This window comes from Corythoichthys intestinalis, chromosome 1 (genome assembly GCF_030265065.1).
Source record: "Corythoichthys intestinalis isolate RoL2023-P3 chromosome 1, ASM3026506v1, whole genome shotgun sequence".
Taxonomy (NCBI): domain Eukaryota; kingdom Metazoa; phylum Chordata; class Actinopteri; order Syngnathiformes; family Syngnathidae; genus Corythoichthys; species Corythoichthys intestinalis.
Genome location: NC_080395.1, coordinates 53,065,852 through 53,093,124, shown reverse-complemented (window position 1 = coordinate 53,093,124; position 27,273 = coordinate 53,065,852). Strand labels below are relative to the sequence as shown.

At 39.3% G+C, this 27,273-nt stretch overlaps 2 protein-coding genes and 1 long non-coding RNA gene across 5 annotated transcripts in view; 2 read left to right on the top strand and 1 right to left on the bottom strand.

Annotated features, from left to right (window-relative positions):
* Positions 1–7,268, top strand: part of rasa3 (RAS p21 protein activator 3) — an 80,494-nt gene extending 73,226 nt beyond the window's left edge. For 2 of the 3 annotated variants that reach the window (XM_057831173.1, XM_057831156.1), the window contains exons 21-25: positions 529–611; positions 713–921; positions 1,008–1,111; positions 1,232–1,415; positions 4,142–7,268. In XM_057831173.1, the coding sequence (XP_057687156.1) occupies positions 529–611; positions 713–921; positions 1,008–1,111; positions 1,232–1,415; positions 4,142–4,217 (656 nt within the window). In that variant the 3' untranslated portion in view covers positions 4,218–7,268. The remainder of the gene's footprint in view (positions 1–528; positions 612–712; positions 922–1,007; positions 1,112–1,231; positions 1,416–4,141) is intronic. The other variant, XM_057831163.1, reaches the window with a different exon arrangement.
* Positions 61–14,120, bottom strand: LOC130912980 (uncharacterized). The gene is made up of 3 exons (XR_009062683.1): positions 13,955–14,120; positions 1,187–1,264; positions 61–1,071 (listed from the first exon to the last, which is right to left on the bottom strand). It is a non-coding gene; the product is annotated as an uncharacterized LOC130912980 (long non-coding RNA).
* On the top strand, positions 14,054–27,273 carry pros1 (protein S). Its single transcript, XM_057831186.1, has 14 exons — positions 14,054–14,353; positions 14,805–14,962; positions 17,815–17,839; positions 17,917–18,000; positions 18,477–18,599; positions 18,675–18,800; positions 20,513–20,641; positions 22,426–22,666; positions 23,440–23,626; positions 23,783–23,947; positions 25,146–25,314; positions 25,555–25,691; positions 25,791–26,019; positions 26,624–27,273. Exons 1-14 carry the CDS (start codon positions 14,254–14,256, stop codon positions 26,803–26,805), a joined length of 2,055 nt encoding a protein of 684 aa, XP_057687169.1. The 5' UTR covers positions 14,054–14,253; the 3' UTR covers positions 26,806–27,273.

Genomic DNA, 27,273 nt, shown 5'->3' with positions numbered 1-27,273 from the left:
TGTTTGGGTGGTTTTATTTAAAGCACTGTTTTTTCATCTGTATGATTTTGACTAAGGTCAGATCACATTTGATGGGGATTTTATGCTGAAATGTGACAAATTCCAACAGGTTCAGATACCTTTTGCATACCACTGTACAAAGTCAAAGGAAGACTTGAAAAAAAAGAAAACATTTTCTCAGTTTCTGTAATTTTTCACACGATTTAATTAACATACATTTATGTTCTACATTGCCTGCCGTTAACTGATACAATTTTTAAAAAAGTAAATAGAGAGCTAGTGGCAAATTTGAGTTTTGTCATCACCTGAGCACCATTCTTTTCTGAAAAGACTTGAATTGTAAAAGACTATAATGGATAATGGTCAGAACAGTATAGCATTATGTAACAGAAATTCTGTCTGCATATCTCATTGATGAATAAATGTGTGGTTACTAACTTAAAAACACATGTTCAAAGGACACTATCAATGTGTCACCTGCAGGTAATCATTGGTTACCTCTATTAATACATTACTTCTTACCTCCAGGAGAGGGAGCTTTGTGCAGCATTCCCATAGAGAACATTCTGGCTGTGGAAAGGTTGGAGGAGGAGTCATTCAAGATGAAAAATGTAAGGGCTTAAGAAAAAAAAAATCATTTTACAGATTTCAGGAAAGGTTTTAAATGACTCATGGTTTCACTGTGTTGTTCTGTGTATTCCTCTCTCTCCAGATGTTCCAGGTGATCCAGCCAGAGAGGGCACTCTACATCCAAGCCAATAACTGTGTTGAGGCGCGAGACTGGATCGACATCTTAACCAAAGTCAGCCAATGCAACCGCAAGCGTCTTAGCACCTATCATCCTTCAGCCTACCTCAACGGCCACTGGCTCTGTTGCAAGCTCTCTGCTGATGCAGCGCCTGGCTGTACGCCCTGCACCGGGTGTGTGGTGTTGTCAAAAAAAATCCTCTTGGGTGGTCTTTATCAGTGTTTTTCACTCTCACATTCCTGTGCGCATCTGTTTCTAGCGGCCTCCCTGCCAATATCCAGCTGGACGTAGATGGAGACAGAGAGACTGAGAGGATCTATTCCCTGTACAGCACATACATGACCAAACTTATCAAGATGCAAGGTCAGAACGGGAAAAAAACCCATTCTAATTCATGTTGGTGTTCAACAGTGGTTCATTATACAACTGATATTTTACCTCGTGCGTTCATTGTTGTTGTAATCTTCCACTTTTGACCCACAGAGGCCTGTGGCAGTAAGTCTGTGTACGACGGACCTGAGCAAGAGGAATACTCCAGTTTTGTTATTGACGACCCCCAGGAGACATACAAAACTCTGAAGCAGATAGTTTCAGCTGTGCAGACCTTGGAACAGCAGCACACCAAGTACAAACGAGACAAGTTCAAGAAAACCAAGATAGGCAGCCAGTACGTAGTTTTATTTGTTTGTTACATTCATCATGTTGTTTACAGCAGTGACTCTGAGCCATTGTACTTCCACACACTTGTGTGCTGTGAGACATCATCAGGTATCACATAATTGGTAGAATATTTATCGTCTTTCTATAAATAATGTGTTATTAACGATGGTTTCTATAAATACAACATAATCATAATGTTGTGATCAACAAAATTGCCCAGATTCACATATAATAAGTGAATGTCTAAATTCACATAAGAATTATTTCCAGAGGTGGGTACAGTAGCCAAAAATTGTACTCAAGTAAGAGTGGTGTTACTTCAAAATAACATTACTCAAGTAAAAGTAGCCATCCAAAAAAATGTACTCAAGTACAAATAAAAAAGTATTTGGTGAAAAGAATACTCAAGTAATGAGTAACATTGAGAGTAACTGCTTACAAATTTGTTTGATTCTGTTGTTACATTGATACTGTAGAATAACCCATTACATAACGACATTAAGCCGAAGTACAGTGGAGCAAATAAGTATTTAGTCAACCACTAATTGTGCAAGTTCTGCCACTTGAAAATATTAGAGAGGCCTGTAATTGTCAACATGGTTAAACCTCAACCATGAGAGACAGAATGTGGGGAAAAAAACCAGAAAATCACATTGCTTGATTTTTAAGGAATTTATTTGCATCATTTGTTGATCGAGAAGAGGACTGGGAGAATGTCTTATGGACGGATAGAACCAAAATAGAACTTTTTGGTAGAAACACACGTTCTCTTGTTTGGAGGGAAAAAGAATACTGAATTGCACCATACCCGCTGTGAAGCATGGGGGTGGAAACATCATGCTTTGGGGCTGTTTTTCTGCAAAGGGACCAGGACGACTGATCTGTGTAATAGAAAGAATGAATGGGGCCATGTATCGAGAGATTTTGAGTGAAAATCTCCTTCCATCAGCAAGGGCATTGAAGATGAGACGTGGCTGGGTCTTTCAGCATGACAATGATCCCAAACACACAGCCAGGGCAACAAAGGAGTGGCTTCGTAAGAATCATTTCAAGGTCCTGGAGTGGCCTAGCCAGTCTCCAGGTCTCAACCCCATAGAAAATCTGCGGAGGGAGTTGAAAGTCCGTGTTGCCCAACGACAGCCCCAAAACAGCACTGCTCTAGAGGAGATCTGCATGGAGGAATGGGCCAAAATACCAGCAACAGTGTGTGATAAGCTTGTGAAGAGTTACAGAAAACATTTGGCCTCCGTTATTGCCAACAAAGGGTACATAACAAAGTATTGAGATGAACTTTTGGTATTGACCAAATACTTATTTTCCACCATGATTTGCAAATAAATTATTTAAAAATCAAACAATGTGATTTTTAGGTTTTTTTTCCACATTCTCTTTCTCATGGTTGAGGTTTAACCATGTTGACAATTACAGGCCTCTCTAATATTTTCAAGTGGGAGAACTTGCGCAATTAGTGGTTGACTAAATACTTATTTGACCCACTGTAATATCATTGAATTCCGGCAAGAGAAAAAAAAAACAGCATACGTGCCCTCAAGTGGAGAAAATAGTTCCTAGTTTGAGAAGTGAATAGTTCCTTCATAGTTACTATTATGAAAATTAAAAAGATCATATCTTCGGTTTTCTGTAGTCAATCGGTGCCAAATAAAATCTGGAAGAGAGGTTAAAATCCACACTTTTGAGTCATGTTGAGAGCAGCGCCGTATGTCAAATACTTCATTTGTTACGGTGCTTTAAAGATGCTTCGTGATTAAACAGGCTGGCGTGATCATAGAACGGCAAGCTTGCGTTTGATTGGTATAATGGAGTCATGTGATTATTGTTGCGAAGTCTCACTGGTGAAATTGGTAGAGCTACTCTTGGCATCGCTGGCAAAAAAAAGAACAATAAAGAGAAAAAATGTAACGACTCTTGAGTAGCCCAAAATAGCGGAGTGACAGTAGTGTTTTTTCGTCACAAATCTACTCAAGTGAAACTATTGTTTGGTAAAACTACTGATAGAAGTACATTTTTCTCAAAAAATTACTCAATTTACTGTAACGCAGTACATGTAACGCGTTACTACCTACCTCTGGTTATTACAGTGTATTTTGATATATCTGGTCGACTAATGTGTCGAATGTAAAATATCTGCTTTGGCTGGAAAATGGTCTGGAAAGACTCACAGTTATTTGGTATTCCAGCCCTCAGTTTACCATAATATTCACTCACTGGCCATAATAATAGATAAATATATATATTTAATTCGGGGGTAGTTTGTCGTGTAGTAGAACTTGTGCTGTATAATACCAGGAGTTTTGTTTCCTTAGTTGTTGGGTTGGAATAAACACACAGTTGTTAAAATTAATGCAAGCCAATGTGAGACAGAACTAAGCATAAATATATTTGTTAACAATGCCGCTCTCACATTGCACTATGGCTTATTCGAATGTAAAGTTGTACACATACAGTACTGTGCAAAAGTTTTAGGCAGGACACCTGCCTAAAACTTTTGCACAGTACTGTATATTTTTGTTATATTATGTATATACAGGATATACTGTATGTATATATTTTCCCCAAGTGGAAGCTTCCATGATCCTAATAAATTTAATAATTAAAAAAAAATATATACAGTACAGTGCAAAAGTTTTAGGCAGGTGTCCTGCTTAAAACTTTCGCACAGTACTGTATGTCGTCAATCCTTCATCTAACTGCTAGTTCTCCTTGTTTCTTCAGAGAACATCCGATAGGGGACAAAAGTTTCCAGTGTTACATCCGCCAACAGTCAGAAAGCTCCACCTATTCCATCTGACCTCTTTGAGCTTTTTCTGTGATATTCGCAACCAGCACGCTGGCCATGACAAAAATCAACATTTGGAAGAAGCTTTCACTTGCCGTGCTGAGTTCAGGGGAAATACACAGAACAGGACGGAACAGTGGCGTGCTGAAGATGCATCACTCCACACACAGTATATGGAGAAACAGACGTCAGGTCAGAAAAAGAAAGGAGTGCAAGAACTTCACAAACTCTTCATCCTTTCTGTGATGTGATGACAGAACAAACCTTTTCACTGGACAGCTTTTACAGTGAACGACACGCACTTTAATTGCCTCCAAATTAATGCACGAACAAGACTCGTAGCACATTTTTCAAAAACTAAAGCTCTGGTTTGTCCTTGGTGTAATATTTCCTTTTACATTACATCTGGCTGACCAAAACCTCTGAATGATCAACAGTATTTCCTGTTTTTAATGGGCACCTACTTGCATAGGAATATCTTTGAGGACCACAACAAGGAATATCCGAGACCACAAGCAGCCCGGTACCACAGAGGTGTGAGAGAAATCACACTTGCACCAACTGTCAACATTTATTATCCATGTGCTAACAGATGTTTAGCTTTTAGTTGCTGTAGTGTTTTGATGTCATGCCCTGGCCTGCTGTGAGCGTTGAACTTAATCCAGACAAAAACCTGGAAAGCTATTTTGGTTTTCTCTGCAAGCTTTGCCTGATTTCATTGTTGGAGGTCTTAGACATTATGATGGAGAATGGTCTTAAGTTACATACTAGGTAAGTGCTTTACCCTTCTTCTGAAATCCTATTTTCAGGCCACCAGTACATAATACTTTTGGTAGCAGATTGGATGATCATTTATCCATGCAATGCATGCAGATAGCATATTTTGCAGAAAGTACAAAGGTCATCTGACTTCATTAACAAATATTGGTGTCCACAAGAGCGTTTTTGTAGTGGAATTGGAGTTTGGTCATTTCATCTGAAATTCCAACAAAGGTTGGGATACTGTAACTTTAAAATGTATGCAGAGATGACTGTGTAATGTGTCTCCTTTTTTTCTTAGTTTGAAGACAGAAGACAAACTAACCCTCAACTATGACCGTTGCGACATTTTCACATATTCTCAAGTGAATGAGAGATGTCTTAAGCTTTACTACTACTTAATACGTCTATTGACATTCAACCCATTTCAAATTATTATTGTGAAATGGTAAAGTTGTTGCTAGCTGTGTCGCCTATTGCCATCGTTATGACTTTGTTTTAGCACTGTAGCTGTGTGTTGTCATGGATACATTGGCCTCTCGTGTCAAATATATTTGAGATACTGCCTGTTGCCAAGCTTGCCCATCAGCACCTTGTATTCCGTTGAAGGTACTGGATTTTAATCTTGCTAACATTTTTGTGTCCATGTTGTCCCTGTAACCTTTCTTTGACTAATTCATCATCATTATTACATCATTATTTTTTTCTTGCCAAATCAGTGCATGTGTAGTCACCTCTGTGCTAGCAGGTGAAATGAGACCAATCACATCCTTTTTTTAGTATCTCCAAATGTAAGCACCCAGTTGTGTACCCTCAGTGGTGGTCAGTGCCAGTCTTCATTGATTTTATGTAATATTTTTTTAAAAACAAAAACTCAAATGCATTACAATTTATCTGTTTTTATGAACTTGACACCTTGTCATACAGACATGTTCCTGTGCATCTGAAGTGAATGACTGAAATGTTTTTTAATATATGTGCTTGTGAGTGTATGTGTGCATCAATATGTAACTGACTTGCCAAGTGAATTAACCCAGTGTTACCGGTGAGAAGGCAGTGTGCCAGTTGTGAAATATATTTAAAAACAACACTGCCTGTTTTGATTCTAATAAGACTACGGCAACTGTTTTTATTGGTTCAGTTCTTAGTACTGTATGTGGAACTACAGTTATAAACCTATTGATTCTATCCAAACATTTGACTTGTGTGCACTAACGCCTCAGGTTTTGAGTAGAAATCACACACAACTGAGCCCATTGAGTCACATTACGTTTTTTTTTTTTTTTTTTACAGTCTTGCAGAAATCAGCTAAGTTTTGGGGCAAAACCGTTAAAGGTAACGGCACATTTCCTGGCCCTGAAGCCAAACAAGAAGTGATTGTAATGCAATAATGTTTCCCCCCCACTTTGCAATAATGTTGTACTTATCCCATGAATTTGCAAATTAACAACACATATTTTGTACAAATATTTTAAAAGCAAACTGAGCTTATTGTAAGTGTACATGTATATATACTGTGGGATGAATGGTGAAATGTATTGTACTTTTTCCCTTAACAAAATGAAAATATTAATTCAAATGTGGTGTCTCATTTGTCAAAAAAGTGGGTTCAGCGACTTAGTTTGTTTTTTATGCTTTTTTTCAAATGCAAGAATTAGCTAACTGTTCAGTATGAACGTCACTTTGAATAACTCGTGCAACCTAGATGTTGCCATTTGGTCAGGTTTATTTTCAAATGCAAAAGAACAGTATGTAACATTTACAAGAAATAGTCTTTTAATTCGTGTCCTCATCTTGAGGCTATAATGTTCTCTTGTATTAGAAACAGTACTAGATAAAGTGTCCTCCTGTTTTACTTTAAACTGTTTAAACTACTTCATCGTGTTCTCTGATGACTTCCTAACATCTTTCAGATGATTCAAGGGCGGACGGGTTTGTAAAATGCTGGGCCAACGCAGTACATATTTGTATATATTACACAAGTCTTTGGACTTCTACTGAAAGTATGGTAAACTCCTTTAACCAGAAATTGCTGTTGTCCCAGAGAATACGGGTGAATCTGGAGGGATGCTTCCAACAAGGTGAATAAAAGTTAAATGAAATAATTAATGACTATAACACTATCCAATTAAAATATGTGTATGAATGTCAGCTGAGGAATCTAATTGGATACCGAGCAAGTACTCAAAACTCTGGAAAGTAAAGTCATGGTGTAATAGCTTTTACTGGCGTCATCTTACTTTTGCTTGTCTTGTGAAAAATCTAGTAATTTGTGGCCAATATTTGGGGTGAGATGAATCGTAACTCACCGAACTTACTGTGCATGTTCTTTATTTCCACTCTCATATATCTCGGAAATTACTGTATACATTGATCCCTTGCTATTTCGCGCTTCAAATCGTGGATTTATTTTATTTTTTTATTTTTTTCAATTAAAAAATAAATAAATGAATGCAGTATTTTATAGAACTGGCCTACGGTGGCCGAGAGGTGTCAGGCAAAATGCAAGGTCCAAACACTTTGCAAATAGAAAAAAGCACAAACCCCAATTGCAAATGCTTTGCAAAAGAAAGAAAGCACGAATGCAAACTGCTACAACACAATCCCCAATTCCTAAAGCGAGATTGCAAATTGGCAAAAGCACGAACCCCAGTTGCCACAATGCGACAGCAAATGGCTCGCAGCACGAATGCAAAAGGCTCGCAAGACGAATGTAAAGACCCGCAGCACAACAGCAAAATCCCACATCACGACAGCAAGAGGATGACCCGGAAGTAAAAAAAATAAATAAAGGACGACACTGTATATTGCTACATGTGCTTTGTGGCCATCTCTATGGACCTGCATGAAGTTGACCCCCCACCCCATCAGACGCAAATTTATATAAAATGATCATCATTTGTGCTGGTTTGTGCTGCAACGGTTTTGTAGATACAGTATTATGCTTTTATTGAGATATTAATTTCGAGTGGTGACGTCACTCGTAGCTTTTCCTTGGCTTAGCTCCCGCGGCTAATTGAGTGTACCGAATCGATCAATAACAGAGGGGTGTCCCAACAACTAGCACGATCACAACACAAACAAATTCAGGTTTATTTTGCAGTAAATTGGGAGGCTTGAGATATTAATTTGGAGTGATGGCGTCACTCCAAGCCCCTCATTTACTGAAAAATGGTCCCGAGGTTTGGGATTTTGCTGTTATGCTGCGGGTCTTTGTTAGTGACGGGATCTGTTGTTCACTTGAGTAAACGAATCCATTCCGGTTCGTTCAGTAAAAAGATTCGTTCAAACAAATCGTTCAACGAATCGTTCGCCCCCCTCACCTCCCTCCCCGCCCAAATGAATCGTTCGGTTAGTGAACGGGAAGTGACGTTGCCGAACGAATCACCAAAGACCGCTTTGCAGTATAACTGAACGGGAAGTGACATTGCTTGGTCCCTCCATCTCTTGCACACAGGCTCCTCATTGACCACTCATAGTAGTTTCAGAAATGAGTGACAGGCGATATCATTCTGCTTTCACAGACAGCCTCGTCTCCCTCCCGCTGCGGCAAAAGCGAGGGAGAACTTCCGCGTCGTCTGTCCTAGTTCAATGGGATCAAAGTCATGGCTCGTGCTTGCATTTCGATTTAGGACACGGTTAAACATTTTCCTTTCGTGGGGGGTTTGGGGTCGGGGGCGCACGGACTTTCTTTAGCATGATCTTGATCACGTTATACAATGCTGCTGCTACCATCCAACGCGGCATGCTCCCTGTCATGAAAATAAAAATAAATCGAAAGTTTAATTTCTAAATATGGAACGACCAACACATTATATTTACCTCTCGCTCTGTTGTATTTTAGTTTTTATGCTCATCACTGTTATTTTAGGTCACTATTGTTAAAACTAAAGTGTAAATAGCTAGTTGTCAAATGTGCTGCTCTGAAATAAAAACAATACTACATTTTGATATTCGACAGTTTAATTGCAAATCAGTATTAAGATGATCATATTGAATTTTTGCACTGGTATTAACAAATAAAATAATCCGGTCAGCTCCCCTGTCGTCCCCTCATCTCAGATCGTCAAATGCTGACGAGAAATAATTGTTTGCTCTTTACGATGTTGCCTTTCTACTCTCATTAGTCTGTTAAGAAAAATGTAGACATATTGCGACATCTCCCGTGTCCGCATGCGTTGTTTTTGGGCGCTTGAGTAGCACATGATGGACGGATGGACATAATTTGTCAAACCAACCAACACCTGACATGCTCTGACACGAAAAAAAATAAAACAGTCGGAAAAAATTGACATGTATATACAGTTTCATTGCAAATCAGTATTATGGTGATCATACTAAATATTTTTTTCTGTGCACATATGAGGTAAATGTCGCTGCCATGAAGCCTCCATATAGTGACAGTTCTCTGCCCCCTTCACTGCCGTCACGCGACCGCAGCTGACTTTTGCTTGCCTCGTAGCTACCCGTGGTTTTTTTTGTTTTTTTTAGCTACCCGTGTTTTACACTACTGTAAATTTGATAGTATGTTGTCAGTCATAGGTAGTCCCGAGTCTGTTGAGAAAAGTAGTACACTAAACCATGCTCGCTAGATTTGTGCGGTGTTTTGTCTGTTTGAGCAGCATTTGATAGGCTCCACATTAAAAAATATGTGACAAAGTCATTTCCTTCCATTTTTTGACTCGTTCACCGCATTACTGGAAAGTCAAGTTAGCAGCAAGCTAGGTCAGGAACCGGAGGACCGAGTCACTGAACGGGAAGTGACATAACTCAGTCTTGCCCCCTTGCGTGCACGCTGGCTGCTTATTGGCTACACGTGGAAGTGAGTGACAGACGCCCTGATTCTGTTTCCGCTCCCTCCCCGCGATGAGGCTGGCGTCTGATTGGTCGTGTGCGATGTCAGAAGACGCTGCCGCTTGCTCAACACCCTCCCACGCAGCGAACAAGCCCTAACTTCATAGAACGAATCAGTGCAGATGGTGATTAGTTCGGTCTCGTTCACCCAAACAATTCGTTCAAAAAGAACGAATCGTTCGCAACCGATAAAACACTACTTTGCATTCCTCTTGTGAGCCTTTTGCATTCATGCTGCGAGTAATTTGCTATTGTGTTGTGGCAATTGCGGTTCGTGTTTTTGCCAATTAGCAATCACGCTTTACCAATTGGGGATAGTGTTGTGGTAGTTTGCATTCATGTTTTTTTTCCTTTTGCAAAGCGTTTGCGATTGGGGTTCATGCTTTTTTCTATTTGCAAAGTGTTTGGACTTTGCACTTCGCCTGACACCTCTCAGCCACCGTACTGATCACGTAGTCACTCACTCTCGCTCCTGCCACTTTTCTTGGTCAGGCAGTGCACTGGAGTTGCTTATAAAGTTAACGATGATCAGAGGTGGGTTACGCATTACATTTACTCCGTTACATTTACTTGAGTAACTTTTGGACCAAAATTTACTTCTTAGAGTAGTTTTACATTGCAGTACTTTTTACCTTTACTTGAGTAGATTTGTGAAGAAGAAACATGACTCTTACTCCGCTACTTTGGACTACACTGGAGTCGTTACATTTTTCCTCTTTATTCTACAAATTGACTTTATTTTTGCCAGCAATGCCGACAGAGATGGTCTCATTTTCACCAATGAGACGTCGGAACAATAACCACACGTTCCGTTATACAAATCACAGGTAACAATTTTTTTTTTTCCGTTAGAGGGTGCTCATGCCCTTTGGACAGGGGATGTTTTTTTCCCCACGAGAAATGTTTCGTATATTTAATTTCAGTCAATATATAAACATATAAAGAGGGGTAAAGGAATCGAAAGAATTCCAAAAGTGGTTCAAAATACTGCATCAGCATGGTAATGTGGTCCCAAAAAACTAATGGTTGACATTGTTATCTCAATAAGGCGAAAGATGAAACGGTTACTAATGTTTTAAGATTAAAGGACAGGTGATGTTTCAAATGTTGTTCTGGTCTGAACTCAATGTTTTTGTGTCATCTTTTTGGCCTTAATATGGTAATGGTTACAGTATAGTAACCGTTAATATAGATGACATGCTGAGAAAAAGAAAAAAACATTCCCAGGGGTTCCTCACAATATTACTCATTGCTTGAGCATTCTTTTCAACCAATACTTTTTTACTTGTACTTGAGTACATTTTTTGATGACTACTTTTACTTTTACTCAAGTACTATTTTTTGGAAGTAACACTACTTTTTCTTGAGTATAATTTTTTGCTACTCCACCCACCACTGACGATGATTGACAGATGTTAAGGTTTGATCTTGCCAGAGATGCCTGGAAGCCGAAACTTAAAAGCGCCGCATGCGTTAATCATTGTTTAACTTGTTAGACAGTTGCTGTGGCAACTCATTGTGTGTAAGTGAGCAGTTTAAATGGATTTGAGTGGACTCACTCAATGAAGCATTTAATAAAGACAAGCATTTTTCTACTTTATTCTTGTTTTAAAAAATAATTCAGTGGGACTGTATCATGTTCAAAACTTATCATAATTATTACATTTGAAGAGCTTGAAAACCATTTATTAAAAAAAAAAAAAAAATATATATATATATATATATATATATATATATATATATATATATATATATATATATATATACGTATATATATATATATCGGAAAACAGCTGTCTTGAAGTTCCGCTGAGACCCCCAATTTGGTCAAATTTCAAAATTGTCCTATATGCATGTGTTATACATCATTGGAAAGCTTAACATCTCAATTTTCTGGGAGAAGAAAAATTGAACAGGAGGGCATTTTTAAGAACATTTTTTTATCCACTAAACCCTAACTCGAGGTGAGACCATGAGAGAGCATAATTAAAGACACCATTATTTTAACGACATATTATCACGTACTTACCATGTTTCGAGCCAAAAACTCCGTGTAGCATCTCTCACCGAGTGTCAAGACTTTTTGGGGATTTTATGGGTGAAACATAGTAATATAACAAGGGTCGCAATGCAGAAATCGCAGACAAGGAGTGGTCGATTTTTTTTTTTTTTTCAAAATTTTACCCTTTTGAATGTCAATTTTTCTTTGTTTGGATCGATTATTTATCATCTAAAATTCTGGGGGGAAATGCGACAGTAACAAAAAAATACAATTAAGCAGTAGTTTAATATTTACAGACAATATTTTTTTCATTGTGACGTAATTTTTTTAAAAGTTTAAAATATGCAATTGAATTTTTTTTTTTTTTCAAACTTTGATTTAAAAAAAAAAATTGATTTGATTGATTGATTTGATTTGATTGAGTAGACATCAATTAATGATTCTAGGCCAAAAATGATAGACATTTCGACTGAAAAATATAATTACTTACCTTCTTTTTATGGCTGGGTTGAAACAAAAGCGCTTGTGCGTTGTCTGTAAATTGGACTTATAAAACTTATAAAACAGCGTAAAACTCACAAATTTAAAATAGTTTGGGGGTATGATGCGCCATAAAACTGCTATGGCAGCATATAGACATATTGTTCTATCAAACACAACAGTTCTTTTGGCTTAAAATTCAGCTGTTTATTTTAAAGAGAGGTGGAAGAGCAGGAACTGCTTTTTCAGCCTTGTCTTTTTTCCGCCATAAACATACATAAACGTTTTTTTTTTAAATTATTTAATCATTTTAATTATTTAATTATCTATTTCCAATGCTAAATCTGAACAAATACACTGAACACACACACACATTTTTTTTTGGGGGGGGGGGGGGGCGCTACTTCAGGGTTTTTCACTTATTGCAGCGGGTTCTGGTCCCCATTAACCGCGAAAACCGAGGGATCACTGGGTTCTACTTTTATGTACAATGTACATTGTTGTTTAAATTCTCTTGTTAGCAGAGGCGTCGTGTCCCATTAGGCAAACCAGGCAATTGCCTAGCGCCCCCAGCCAGCAGGGGACCCCAGAGGGCCAACAGATTTAGCACAAGCAGCTTTACTGCACTGTCGCAGCGACAAGTGCGACAGTGCCGGTGAAAGCCTTGTGTTTGAGTTCCCTGAAGAGGCCCCTTCACTCGCTCTACCCCCCACAAAAGTGACTCAGAGTGAGAGTGAGCGGCGATTTGGCTTTTTTTAAAATTGGCGTATATTCAAAATGATGAGAAGTTATCCTTCTGGAAGTGACAAAAGAAAGAAAATAAAAGTAGAAGAGGTGAAAAGGAAGCAAGACAGTGGGGTGAGTGTACTATGTTACTGGAGTTTTATGTCTTAATGTAGTAGAAGCCGGGCACGTTGAGTGTCCTAAAAAGCGCTCTATGAGACCGAGGCGTTATCATACTTTTATTAAATATGCTATTACTCCAAGTCCAACTGTCCCCCTTACTTGCACACGATCGAAGGGCCCCATGTTGCTTGTTGTGTGGGGCCCCCGGGGACCCTTGCTACACCTCTGCTTGTTAGAATACTGTATGTCTTAACATTGCACATAATGGAAACATTGATTTACTGATCAATTCAGTTCTTGGCGACTTGTGAGACAAACAAATCAGGAATTGCACTGGCATGGAGAAAAAACAGAACCAGGCATTCATTGTCAGCCTTCCATGACAGAATGGAGATTTAACTTATACAACTATTTGTTATTAATGCTATTTTATTTATTTTTCATCAACTTTAGAGTGTGATAAGGGCCAAAACCACATAGGCCTATTCATGTAATTTTTTAAATTTTTTTAAATGGGTGTATAAATGTATATATTAATAACAATAAAAAATAAATAAATAAAAAAACAGATACAATTAATAATTTACAATATATAATTAAAATGGAGACATGGCGTATACACACAGTATGCAGGTATCACTTTACACCAAATGTTAATATTGGGACGTACATTACCAATAATGTGATCATGTCCACATACAGTAAGTGGACGGCAAGTTTCTACAGGGTTACAGTTTGTTTTGTTTTGAATGACATAAAATAGTGACTTGCGCCATAGAGGGTTAAAGACTTGAATCAGTGTCTTTACCTGGACTTTGTTCACACAAGCTCCTAATCGAGTTTTTCCAGAGTGGAGGTACTTTTGCTTTAGCTAGTATGGTTCCATTCCAATGAAGGGTTTGTTGTTGTCCGGCCCAATTGAAGCTGCTGACCTCCCGGCGTGCATTGTGTGGACTAAATCTGCTTTCTGCATGAGTTCCACCCACCAGCATTTATTAGTGCGCACACACGCACCTAGCTGCGTCCCCCTCTGCCCCCCTCCCACCCCAGTTCTGGTTTAGCGTTTTCGGGAAGAATAGGGTTTGAAGTCAGTCTTTTACCGGAGCCATGCGGGGCCAAGCGGGACTTCACAGCTCGACTATGTGGAGACAGAATCTTGTGCCAGCATGTCTCGTTTTTCTGCTGACGTTCGCCGACGCCTCGCGATGTAAGTTTGCGACCATATTCACTGCCAAACGTTTTTGTCTCGAGCGACTTGGGAAATTTAAATGACATTTTATTTTATTCACCCTAAATCCAAAGAATGAACACGATGAGTTTAAAGATCCAAACAAACAGCGCACATCGCGAGCTGCTTATACTAGCAAAAGGTCATTTCTTGGAAATCTCAGTTTCGCAATGACCTCTTTTTTTCCAGGCCAGTTCATATAAGCGCAATTTGGCTTGGCCACTTCATCCATGCAGGCTCATCTGCCATCTGTCAGGCAAACATGACTAAATTCCGGCCTGGATCACTCATATGTTATTGTAACATGAAGCTGCATGAATTCTTGAAAGAATCCCGTGTCCGGGAACTGCATGTTGTGCAAAAAAAAAAAAGCTCACCAACTTGTTTGTTGACACTTGTGTTCATCCCTGTGCTTTCATGCGTGTCCCAGTTCTGAGCCAGAGCAAAGCATCGCACTTCTTGAGCCGACACAAGAGGGCCAACTCTCTTTTTGAAGAGCACAAGAAGGGCAATCTGGAGAGAGAATGCATTGAGGAGCTATGCAACAGAGAGGAAGCAAGGGAGATCTTTGAGAACATCCCTGAGACGGTAAGAAAGGCCACCTGTGTAGGAAGAGGCCAGAAAAAACGCAAGCATTAACATGCAACTATTCTATTTTCGCTCTTGAATGAATTAGATTAGCTGGTTATGTGTCACCAGAGGTGGGTAGCAACATGTATCCGGTTACATTTACTTGAGTAACTTTTTGAGAAAAATGTACTCCTAAGAGTAGTTTTACTAAGCCATACATTTTACTTGAGTAGATTTGTGAAGAAAAAACGTGACTCTTACTCTGATGCTTTGGTCTACACAAGAGTCGCTGCATTTTTCGTCATTTTTGTGTTTGATAGGACAATATGTCCATATGCTGCCATAGCAGATTCATGGCGCATGAAGCCCCCAAACCATTTTTAATTTGTCCCTTTTACCCTGGTAACCCCTGTTTACAGACGTCGCGCAACTGCTTTTGTTTCAACCCAGCCATAAAACGAAGGTAATTAATTGTATTTATTATTCAAAATGTCTGTCAATTTTAGCTTAGAATCATTAATTGATGTCTAATATTTTCTTTAAAAAGAAAAAAAAATATTTACTCGCATATTTTAAACTTTTAAACAAATTACGTCACAATGAAAAAAATGGTGTCTCTAAAAAAGTCACTGATATCTACCTCATAACTATCACTTAATTGCAATTTTTTGTTACTGTCGCTTTTTTCTCCGATATGTTAGATGATAAATAATCGATCCTAACAAAAAAATGTAAAAAAAAAAAAATAATTGAAAAAGAAAATCTCGACCACTCCTTGATGTCTGTGATTTCTGCATCGCGACCCTTGTTATATAACCATGTTTCACCCATAAAATCTACATCATATTCGACATTTTTTTTTTTTTTTTAATTTAGTTTTTTTTTTTTGCCAGCGATGCCAAGAGTAAAGTCCTTTTCACACACACCGAAATGCCGTGAAAATCGCATTTAAACAGGTAACTCTTATGTGTGAAAACAATTTCCTGGGTTGACTGACACGGATTTTACACGGACATTTCACTGGTCGCGTCTTAGTATAATAATCTGGGACTTTCCCTTGGAAGCGGTGTGCGTGGGATGCGTTAAATTCCTGATCACAGCACGATAGCTGATGATGTAAATATCATGGCGGGCCGATCGTCACTTCCTCTTTCTTCGCAGTAAGACAAAAAGCAGTAAACAAACATCAGAATTATCAACACAGCAAGCTGGAAATAGCTAAATTAAACTGAAAACATCATAGAGCGTAGAGCAGAGGAAGAGAGTCCATCGTCCATCTTTGGAAATGTGTGGTTTATTTTGTTGTCGATGTTAGGGTCCGCTAGTGCGGAAACAAGGTTGTACTTCAAAACAGAAAACAACAGAGGGACGCGTTCATGGGTTTATTAAATACAAACAAAAATACCCCGATCGTGGAAAAGGGGGAATAACACAATGGATTCTTGACAGTAGGCCGACGGGGAGCAATAATACTAACCTAAGCGGTAGGCAGAGAGCCGATAAGAAAACAAAAGCAATAAAGTACACTTAAATACGTAGGGGATTTCAAAACAAGGGCGGTAGAGGTGTCGAATGGCGCTCTTGGATCGCCTGGGCTAAAATACAGTCTTGATGAGCTCGAAATGCCTGCAGTTATGACGTCGGAAACGCTCACTCTGGAATAAAACACAATTTGACCAACATTGTGACAGCCTATGCCGACCAAAAATGACGTAATGTCCGGGTTATAAAATCGCGCCGCCAGCCCTCACCGCACAGAGAGCGCCAGTGGGCAACAAGGGACAAGTCTGTGAAAGTGTCCTACCCGCCTCATTCGCGGGACATCTCTACATGCATGAAAGCAATGACGCGACTAAATCCCGCGTCACCTTACACGGGAACTTCCCTGGATATGTGTGTGAAAAGGACTCTACCAATTTCACCAATGAGACGTCGCAACAATAATCACATGACTCCATTATACCAATCAAACGCAAGCTTCCCGTTCTATGATCATGCCAGCCTGTTCGATCACGTGGCGTCTTTAAAGCATTGCAAAAAATGAAGTATTTGACATAGAGCGCTGCCCTCAACATGACTCGAAAGCACAGATTTTAACCTCTCTCCCAGTTTTTATGTGGCACCGATTCACTACGGAAAACCGGAGATATGATCCTATTAATTTCATAATAGTAACTGTGAAGGAACTAATCACCAATCGTACTAGGAACTATTTTCTCCACCAGAGGGCACTCATGTTCTTTGGACGAATAATGCTTCATTTCTGTCATTTTTTTTCTCTCACCGGAATTCGATGATTTTTATTTTTTATGTTTGTATTTCCTTGGATTAATGTGGTTATGTAATGGGTTATTTTACAGTATCGTTAGAATAACAGTTCATATAGATAACTTTATGCTGAGAAAAAAAATACCATTATTAAAAAAATAAAAAATTTAAGCAGTTACTCACAATGTTACTCATTACTTGAGTATCCTTTTCATCAAATACTTTTACCTTTACTTGAGTATTATTATTTTGACGCAATGCTACTCTTACTTGAGTAAAATTTTTGGCTACTTTACCCACTTCTGTGTGTCACATAGTTAATGTTTTGAAATGGATTATTTTAGCCTCATTTTTTATGTTATTAAATAAATACTGTAGTTGCTTTACACTAACATTATGCAATTATAATGTAATTTTGATATCCATGTGGCTACTACTAATATTGTTACCACTAGTGATAACTCCGTTCACACCCAACGATTAATGTTAATATGATTCACTCTAGTATTTCAACTTAAATCAAAATCTCTGTTTACTAAAACTATCGCACTTGCCTTACTTTCGCTGCAACATCTTAAAGAAAAACACATGTTCTTTTTCAGGAGTACTTTTACCCAAGGTATGTTGGTAAGTTTGCAAAGTGACCAATGTTCTGATAGATTGGACTATTGAACTATTTCTAACAATAAAAATCTATTTTTAAGTGTGTCTGGGCTCCCACAGAGTTGGCGCCAGCAGCGACAATTCTGATTCTGTCATCCCATCGGATCTTCGAACCTGCGTGAAAGGTGGCATTTGTTTGACAGTGGTATTGTTTAGTTCAGTTTAGTTCTCAAACACAATAATGTATGTGCTGTAGAAAACTCCAATTTTACCCAAATTGTCTGAAAGTGATCTAGCTGCGAAAAATGCATGGCTTTTTTCAAAATCTACTGTATCTTTACCAGCAACATAAAGTGACAGGAAAAAAGTTCCAATGCTCTTTCACTAAATGGCAGAAAGTGCATTGATTAACCTGTGTATGCAACTGTTTCCACCAATTGTCATTGCATACACTCACTGGATAAGTAAATATGTGAATAAACCAAGATGAGACACCAATTATTTCAGGACATAGTTTTTTAATGATATTTCTGTCGGTCTGCCGTAAGATTTCCCGAATGAAAATTATTGTTAATTATCCATGAACGTTCCTGATAAAAGTTAAAGGTTCTTTATTGATAAATTTCTGTTACAACTTAAAATTCTCCATGTCATTGGGCAGAAATCAGCAATCAATGCACGCCATTTCCATGCTACAGGGAAGGAACTGAGCGCTGCGTGGATGGTAAAGCCTCCTATACGTGTGTGTGCAAGCCTGGCTGGAAAGGGCAAAGCTGTGAGAAAGGTAAGTTTTTCTTAAAAACTAATTTTAATATGATAGTTAGCCTTGCAGCGTTTATACAATTTGTCCATTGCACAGACATCGATGAGTGTTCAGATTCCGAGTTTCCAGCAGGATGTAACCACAATTGTTACAATATTCCTGGAAGTTTTCATTGTACGTGTAAAGACGGCTACTATCTCAGCGACAACATCAACTGTGTGGGTAAGACAATTCCATTTTTCAGAAGTATTTGTTCAAAAATACTGTTTTCATATAGAAGTATATGAACACTACACAAAGCCTCAATGTAGCATTCTTTGAGTTTATGTGTGTAGTTACATTTGTAATTCCAGTGTATTGAAAAATTAAAATATAAATGTGCTTTTAAAAGATGAATATCAGGTTTGACTGACTGCTAGAGATTTAAATTTTCATTTATGATTTAGGTTGAATTCTTAGGTGCATCGAACCCTGATACATCATAATGAATCTTACACCATTGCAAACTGCAACGGAGATAATAAACATGTTTTGTTCACATATTAGGACAGATGATTTTACTGTGCCCCCTATGGTAGAAATGCAGCTGTTTCAAAGTGATGCTCAGTAACTAAGCAAATAACTGTCATGTCCATTCACCCAAGAATGCAAGTGTCCATCAATGCATCCATCTAGCCGTTCATCGATTTATACAACCATTCAGGCAACTATCTTGCCATCTATCCATTTTCTTCCACTTGAATGGAGTTGGGTTGTATGGGCAGCAACCTCAGCAGAGAAGCCCATCCTTCCCTCTACTCGGCCACTCCGTTAAGCTCTTCCTGGGATGTTACAAGGTTAGGCAGGAGAGACCGTACCCCATTTTCACGAGTTTTCCCTTAGACCGGCATCCGGTGTGACATGCCCGGAATGCTCCACCATGGAAGTGTCTCGGAGGAATTCAAGTCAGATGCCCAGGGCACCTGATCTGACTTTCTAACACCTTGAATTTCATGGAGCAGCAGCTGTGATCTGAGCAATCTCAAATGGCCAAGCTTCCAACTGGCTAAAAAGTCCAAAAGGACTCTAGTTGCCAAGTGAATGTATAGACACGCATGTTTGAACCTGTTGTTTGCTATAGACAAAGATGACCACATAAGTCCAATAACAGAAAACATCTTGGGTTGTGAATGGGTGGGCCATTCCGCTTGATTCATACTCCTTGAGGCTTCACTGTCATTACCCATGTAAGCATAAAGGTTTTTGGCAATTGTATGTCCACAACTTTCACCATAGGCAACTCCATGTGGAATAGAATCAAACTCCTCTCAAGAAGATTGGTAACAAAGCCCAAACTTTGTGTTGAGCTGAACCTGACTATGTTTAGTCAAAGCTTCTCGGCCTCCCTTCTAGGCAGGTGACATTGGCTGGCGATTGGTCTGTCAAGTTCCCTGCCTTCAGCCACCACTCCATTCTCTTAGCACCAGATCCCCTCCGTTGTTTATCCTACAACTTCTAATTGACATCATCCCTCTTATTTGTTGTTGCTTGCTGTCTCACATTACTGAATAGTACTCTAAGTTGTCACTGTTTATCTTTAGTTCAGTTCAAAGTCTCTGTAAACATACACTGATGCAGTGAGAAACATTTACTTTACTACATTTTCAACAGGTTCAGGATGTTTCCAAATAGTTTTTCCACTCTGTCCTGTTAGTTTATCTTCACTCAGTCTTTTGAGACATTTAGTTCTACATTATGTAAGGTTTGTGTGATGGATCAAGTCAAACGATCTGCGACTTACCAAAATTTAAACCTTTACAAAATAATGGTAAAACATCTGCAAGGTGCTCACAACCGGTAATTACCTGTATATGAGATGATAATAAATATGATCAAGATCAAATCAATGAAAAGATTTTTTTCCCTCTCTCTCGCTGTCTCTCATCTCTTTTCAGATATCAATGAGTGCCTAATGTATCCAAGTATTTGTGATGAGCCTTCTAAATGTGTCAATACACCTGGCATGTTTGATTGTGTGTGTCCAACTGGATTCAAATACAACTTCACTTCAAAAAGCTGCATTGGTGAGTAGAGTAGTAAAGCCTATGCAGATACAATCATGAAAAAATTAGGACACCCCATTAAATATTCAGTTCTTTATTAAGAAATGTTCACATATCAATGTCTGATCTTGTTTTTCTTTATCTCTGGAAAATAAAGTGATTTAAATGCAGGTAAACAACAAACATTAACACTGTTTTACTCATTAAATCAAATATATCAACAAAATTCATATTCTAACTGAGGAAAAAGTTAGGACACCCTACCACCTAATAGCTAGTGTTACCCCCTTTGGGTGAAATAACTTCAGTGAGACGCATTTTGTAGCCACTACCAGTCTTTGACATTGGTCTGAAGAAAGTTTTCCCCACTCCTTAACGCAGAATAATTTTAGCTGTGAGATGTTTGAGGGGTTTCTTGCATGTGCAGCCCGTTTCAAGTCACCTCACAGCATCTCAATTGGATTAAGATCTGGGCTTTGACTCAGCCATTCCAGGGCTCTGTTTCTTCCTTTTGAGGCAGTCCTTGGATTTACTGGTATGTTTTGGGTCATTGTCTGTTGCAGGGTCCAGTTTCGCTTCAGCTTGAATTTTTTTCACAGATGATCTCACATGTTCCTCAAGCACCCTCTAATACAGGATAGAATTCATGATGGATTCAATGATGGTGAGCTGGCAGCTGTAGCAAAGCAACCCCAACCCATTACATTTCCACCTCCATGCTTGCACAGTTGGTATGAGGTTCTTTTCCTGGAATGCTCGATTGGGTTTACGCCAAACATGTCCTCTGTTCTGGTGTCCAAATAATTCAATAATAATTCTAAATTCATCTGTCCAAAGAACATTATTCCGGAAGTCCTGGTCTTTGGCTACACTCAATCTGGTGAACTTCAGTCTGGCCTTCATGTTCTTCTTGGACAGCAAAAGTTTCCTCCTTGCGCACCTCCCATGAAGGTTTAACTTGTGAAGTCTCTTTCTAATTGCAGAGGCTTGCACTTTCACATCAACAGTTGCAAGAGCCTGCTGTAGGTCCAATGATGTCATTTTAGAGTTTTTGGAGACTTCTTTTAGCATCTCGCTGTCTGCTCTCGGGGTGAACTTGCTGGGACAGCCAGACCTGGGCATGTTGGCAGTTGTTTTGAATGTCCTCCACTTGTAGACTATTTTCCGGACAGTGGAATGGCTGATTGTATATTCTTTTGAGATCTTTTGAAATCCATAACCAGACTCATAAGTGTCTACAATGTTCTTTCTGAAGGCCTCAGACCACTCCTTGGATCTCACCATGGTGTCTACCCTCACTTTAACAGTCACTATTGAAAGTATTCTGCGTTGAGGAATGGGGCAAACTATCTTCAGACCGATGTCAAAGACTGATAGGCTACAAAAAGCGTCTCACTGAAGTTATTTCAGCCAAAGCGGGTAACACTAGCTATTAAGTGGTAGGGTGTTCTAACTTTTTCCTCAGTTAGAATATGCATTTTTGTTGATATGTTTGGTTACCTGCAATTAAATCACTTTCTTTTCCAGAGATAAAGAAAAACAAAATCAGACATTGATATGTGAACAATTTTTAATAAAGAACTGAATATTTAATGGGGTGTCCTAATTTTTTCACATGTCAGTCTTACGCTTAATTAATTCAATAAATCAAATATTCACTTTGAGCTTTGGTGAGATGTGATCAAGAAGCAGATTGAGGTCACGTGTGGGAAAAATACAAAAGTTCCAGAAATTCAACTCAAACTGTAGGTCTCAATTGTCCGTATCTGTCTAGTTCTGAATGAATTCTGAATTCATCATTGCAGATGTTGACGAGTGCCAGGTGAGCATGTGCGAGGGCACTTGCATCAACAATGTGGGCAGCTACAACTGTCATTGCGATGGCCGCCAGGGTCTCCGCTTAGCAGATAACAAGCACAACTGTGAAAGGATCCCAGTTTGTGTGCATTTGTCTGACTATAAATACGCTGAGATGTTGTACCTGGGGGAGCAGTTTGTAGGGCTTCCTGTGATATATCTTCTCTTCCGTCTGCCAGAGACAACAAAGTGAGTACAAAAAACCTTAGTCACATGTATCATGGAATTAACTGCACTCTATCATACAGGACAGTGGTACCTCTACGTAAGAACGTATCAACATACAGAATTTTCAGGTTATGACAGGCCTCAATGGGAAAATATTGCTTCTTGTTAAGAAAGAAATTTCAGGATAAGAAAGGCAGTAATACAGTATGGCTGGTACTCGCAGCTCCCAGAGTTGACTGAACGTAACATACTTATCTACCATTGGCTATTGACTAGCATTCTTGGCATCCAATTGGCTAAGAGGGACCTCTACTGTATGCGTATCTGTGTATCCCAGCGTCCTCTTCATTTGCCCCTGGTGTTCCATCAGCTTTACATGAGTGTATTAACTTTGATTATTTACTCTATTCCTGGTTTTTTACATTATGCACAACTCGGATTTTATGGTTATTGTGCAATAATCTAATTGTAACATGTACTTCTTACATGTTTTCATGCATTTTTATGCATTATAAAAGATTTATGTCTGGATTGTGTGGGGCTTGGAATGGATTAGGGCATTTACATGGAAAATGCATCTCTGCTTACAGAATTTTCAAGTTAGGAAACTACTTTCAGAACCAATTCATTTTGTAAGTAGAGGTACCACTATATATGAAAGCAAAACAGTTAAGTAAAAAAAAAAAAGTCTTTCTCAATTACTTTTTCACCACCTTCCTTGTGACATTATGAATGTACAGTATATGTTTTAGTGGGATGCCCATTAAAGTTTTTTTTTTTTTTCTGACTGCCAGGTTTGCAGCAGAGTTTGACTTCCGCACATTTGATCCAGAGGGAGTCATTCTCTTCGCAGAATCCTCCCAGGATTCGTGGTTCATGCTAGGACTACGAGGCGGCCGCATCGAAGTCCAGTTCAAAACTCAGCACACGTTAAAGGTCACCAGTGGAGGCAAAGCCATCAACGATGGACAGTGGCATGTGGTAAAAAAAAAAAAAAAATGTACACAGGATTAAAATGTCGATATATTACACATTTTTAGCATGAGTGGGAAAATTCAGTAAGCGTTCTAATTGCCAAAGTGTAAATACTATTCAGATAATAGATTGCTAATGACAGCAACACATCACAACGTGCAGATCTCTGTGGATGAACTGGAGAAGAGCATCAGTGTGAAGATCAGCAAGGAAGCTGTAATGAGCATCACCAGTCCAGAGAGCCTATTCACTGGGGTTAATGGCAAACTGGAGACTAAAGTTTACATTGCTGGTCTTCCCAACCGCACTAACAGCATCATAAAACCTGTAAGACGACACCTTAACGTGCACCATTTTTATGTGCGCTTTGTTGCATCTGTTATAATTAGTGTTGCACCGATACCATTTTTTGGCCCCGATACTGATCTCAGCCGTGCAACATCGGCCAATACCGATACCATACTGATACCACTCAGTTTATATATATTTTTTTTTCCAAAGAGCTACATATTTGGATGTGAAACAATTGACCACAGCATCCTGTTTCTCTGTTAGCCTCCCTCTTTGTGCACCAGCAGCAAATAACTCAAGTCCATCTATAGCAACGCACAAATGATTTGCTTTCTTCTACAGCACCTTTGAAACAGGTCTCAAATTACTGTGGCTTTTCTGTCAGTAAAACACAAGAAAAGTAAAGTACCTTTGACTTCGGGATGCTCCAGTTGAGCAGCAATGGCTTGGCCGGTGTGTGTGCGATCCCTTGAATTCATCGCATGAAGTACTTCGCTTTCTAGTCGGCTGTCAAGCTAAGCAAGGAAAGTTGGGAGACTTGGCTGCTCTAGACGTAGGTAGAAAAGCTTATGCCCCCTGCCATCTCCAGCTTTTCTAAAACATGTCTTGTTACTTCATTTTTTAGTGCAGGATAGTCGTCTCCTTAATTTATTTGCGACTTGGGACCTTATACTTACTGTAGGTACTGCAGCAGCCATAAAAAGCAGGATTCCCACACTTTCAACAAACAGAAGGGGAAGGTTACAGACAACAGTCATTTCAGTGATTTTTTCGAACATCTGGCTTGCTACTTCACTCTTCTCGTCCCACTGCCCAGGGATTGTTGCTGCGGTCCATCCCCAGTCATTGTACTCGGTGCTGAAATATTCCAAAACCGCCGACATTTTCTTCTCCTACTCCTAGTTTTGTTTTTCTTCCATATGAAAAATCTGCCCCGGCATTGGTTAAGAGCAACTGTTAGCCTGCTCTCATATGTCTCATTTGCAGGTCAATAGTGATAGCTGCTTGGTATGCAAAGTGTGGGCAGAAAGTGTCAGGAGAAAAAAGGCTGCGTTCAAGTGTTACCGGACCGGTAAATTGTGTCGGCGCCCTATTTGTTGGTACTCGCCGACACTATACCACTATTTTGGGTCGGATCGGCCCCCCTCAGCCGATACTGGTATCGGTGCATCAGTAGTTATAATACCAGCTTAAAAAGAACATAAACTGCATGAACAACTTGTCTGACTGATAGATCAACCCACGACTTGATGGCTGTATCCGAGGTTGGAACATGATGAACCAAGGAGCATCTGGGGTGAAGGAGGTCATCCAGGAGAAGAAAAGTAAACAATGTCACGTTCATGTTGAACGCGGATCATTTTTCACCGGTGAAGGCTTGGCACGCTTCAATATTGACTATAGTGAGTAAGTTAAGTCATACTTTATCGTTGCTTGTAGGTATTTTTGTTGTGTTTACCATAAATAAGACTTCCATTTGAAGTGCCAAAGTGTTAGCAAAGATGGGTGTGTAGTGTTATGAGAGGAAGAAGAGCATCCAAATGGTGCGCTTGAAATTCAATTGAGTTCCACATTTTCTTCTTGTCAACTGTTTGGTGCTGATGTATTTAAAGCACATATTTTTTTCTTGTGTTTGTTTGTAGATGACTCTGGAAGCTGGAAGGTGGATTTAAGGATGAATATACGGCCTTCAAGCAGTACCGGTGTCATCTTTGCTCTAGTTTCCAACAACAGAGTCCCACTGTCGCTGGCCGTGCTAACAGAGGGCGAATATGACGCTGTATTTTCATATTAAACATTTTTGTTTGTAACTAAACATGTTTAATACTGCCCGTTGACAACGTGCGTGAAATTGATTTGTTTCCCCTCTGTGTTGCAGAACCTGCAAGTTTTCTTGGACGGCGTTTCGGTGGCTACACTGCACTCAATGCTGTTGTGTTATCCTGACCGATTAACAGTGTTGCTGAGTGTAACTCAAACAGAAATTTCAATCTCAGCCAACTCATCGACTGTCAAGAAAATATTGCCTGATGCCCAGCAGGTGGCACTGCAGCACCTCAATTCCTCCATGCAGAACCCAGTCAGCACCTACATTGGTGGGATACCAGGTCAGTTACAAATTAACGATACATAGTTTTCTTTGTTACATAGTCAGTGACATACGGTGATCAAATAAAGGCAAATGTGCCAGCACTAATCATTTCAGTCCCATTTTGCCTTTGAGAGTGCTTCCAAAAGCATTTCAAAGCAAGCTTAAATAGTTACGGGAAATGTTCCCCCAAAGCATTTCCAAGTGACCATCCTGATTGATTCCAGGAAGAAATGGTCTGCGTTTCTTTGTGGTCTCATTAGTCGGATCTGCAGATGTAAGCAAGTGTAAGAATTTACACCGGAGGCTTTCTTTACGATGATGAAGGGAGATTAATTGTAAAATTCATGTAGGTTCATTCAGTCACAAAGGTCTTTTTGTGCTGAAAATGAATCCTAGTACAGTAGTTAACATTCGGTGACAAAATATGCATTCAAGCTGTTTATCATGAAAAAAGCATGTGTGGAAATGTTTTAAGTATGTGATAGAATGAAGATTAAACTTTTGTGTTATGTATAAGTTATATCAGGCTCCCCATATGCTTAGTAATGCACTGTCTTGGCTGCATATGCATGCATACGCTATGATCACTCAATATCTATTGTTTCCTCCCTCCCTCTTAGATGATGTCCCATTGGATTCCACCCCAGTAACAGCCTTTTATCACGGCTGCATGGACATCTCTGTCAACGGCCAGATGTTGGACTTTGACGAGGCCTTGAGCAAACACAACAGCATTAAGTCCCATTCCTGTCCTCCTGCTTTGACCTCAGAAACAGATGCCCCTCAGCCACATGGAGAGTGACCTTGATTAACACCCCCGCCACTCACACTAGGCAGCAGTGTCCTCTCGCTTGTGGGATATTTAAAATGTAGGACACGGATTGGAGGATGTAGGAGGTAAAAATTTATCAAGAAAAGGAGATAGTTTTCAAAAGTCATAGTTGAATTTGCCACACCTATAATGCTTTGTTTCAATTACGTGTGATGTATGACGACAGCTACTTTGCTGGAAGCTGGATGATGTACTTGTAACATTGTTGCAATCAAGGAATTCCAAGAAATGTTCGCTAACAGCAAAGCTCTGTAGCACGCATAACATGTGTTGAGCAAGAGAGTAGTGCTTGTTGCACATGAATACCAGGCTCTGAGGCCACCTGCTGCCTTGCCTCTGTCGCTGGTTGTCGATGTGCTTAGTATTCCCATCGAATCACTTGTTTGGATGAATAACTTGAAATAAACATTTTTAAAACATTTTTTAACCATCCAAATT

Coding starts and splice junctions, on each gene's coding strand:
- pros1 (XM_057831186.1), top strand. CDS start 14,254: ATGCGGGGCCAAGCGGGACTTCACAGCTCGACTATGTGGAGACAGAAT. Junction 22,667..23,439: donor CGTCTGCCAGAGACAACAAA/GTGAGTACAAAA, acceptor TCTGACTGCCAG/GTTTGCAGCAGAGTTTGACT. Junction 25,692..25,790: donor CAGAGGGCGAATATGACGCT/GTATTTTCATAT, acceptor TCTGTGTTGCAG/AACCTGCAAGTTTTCTTGGA.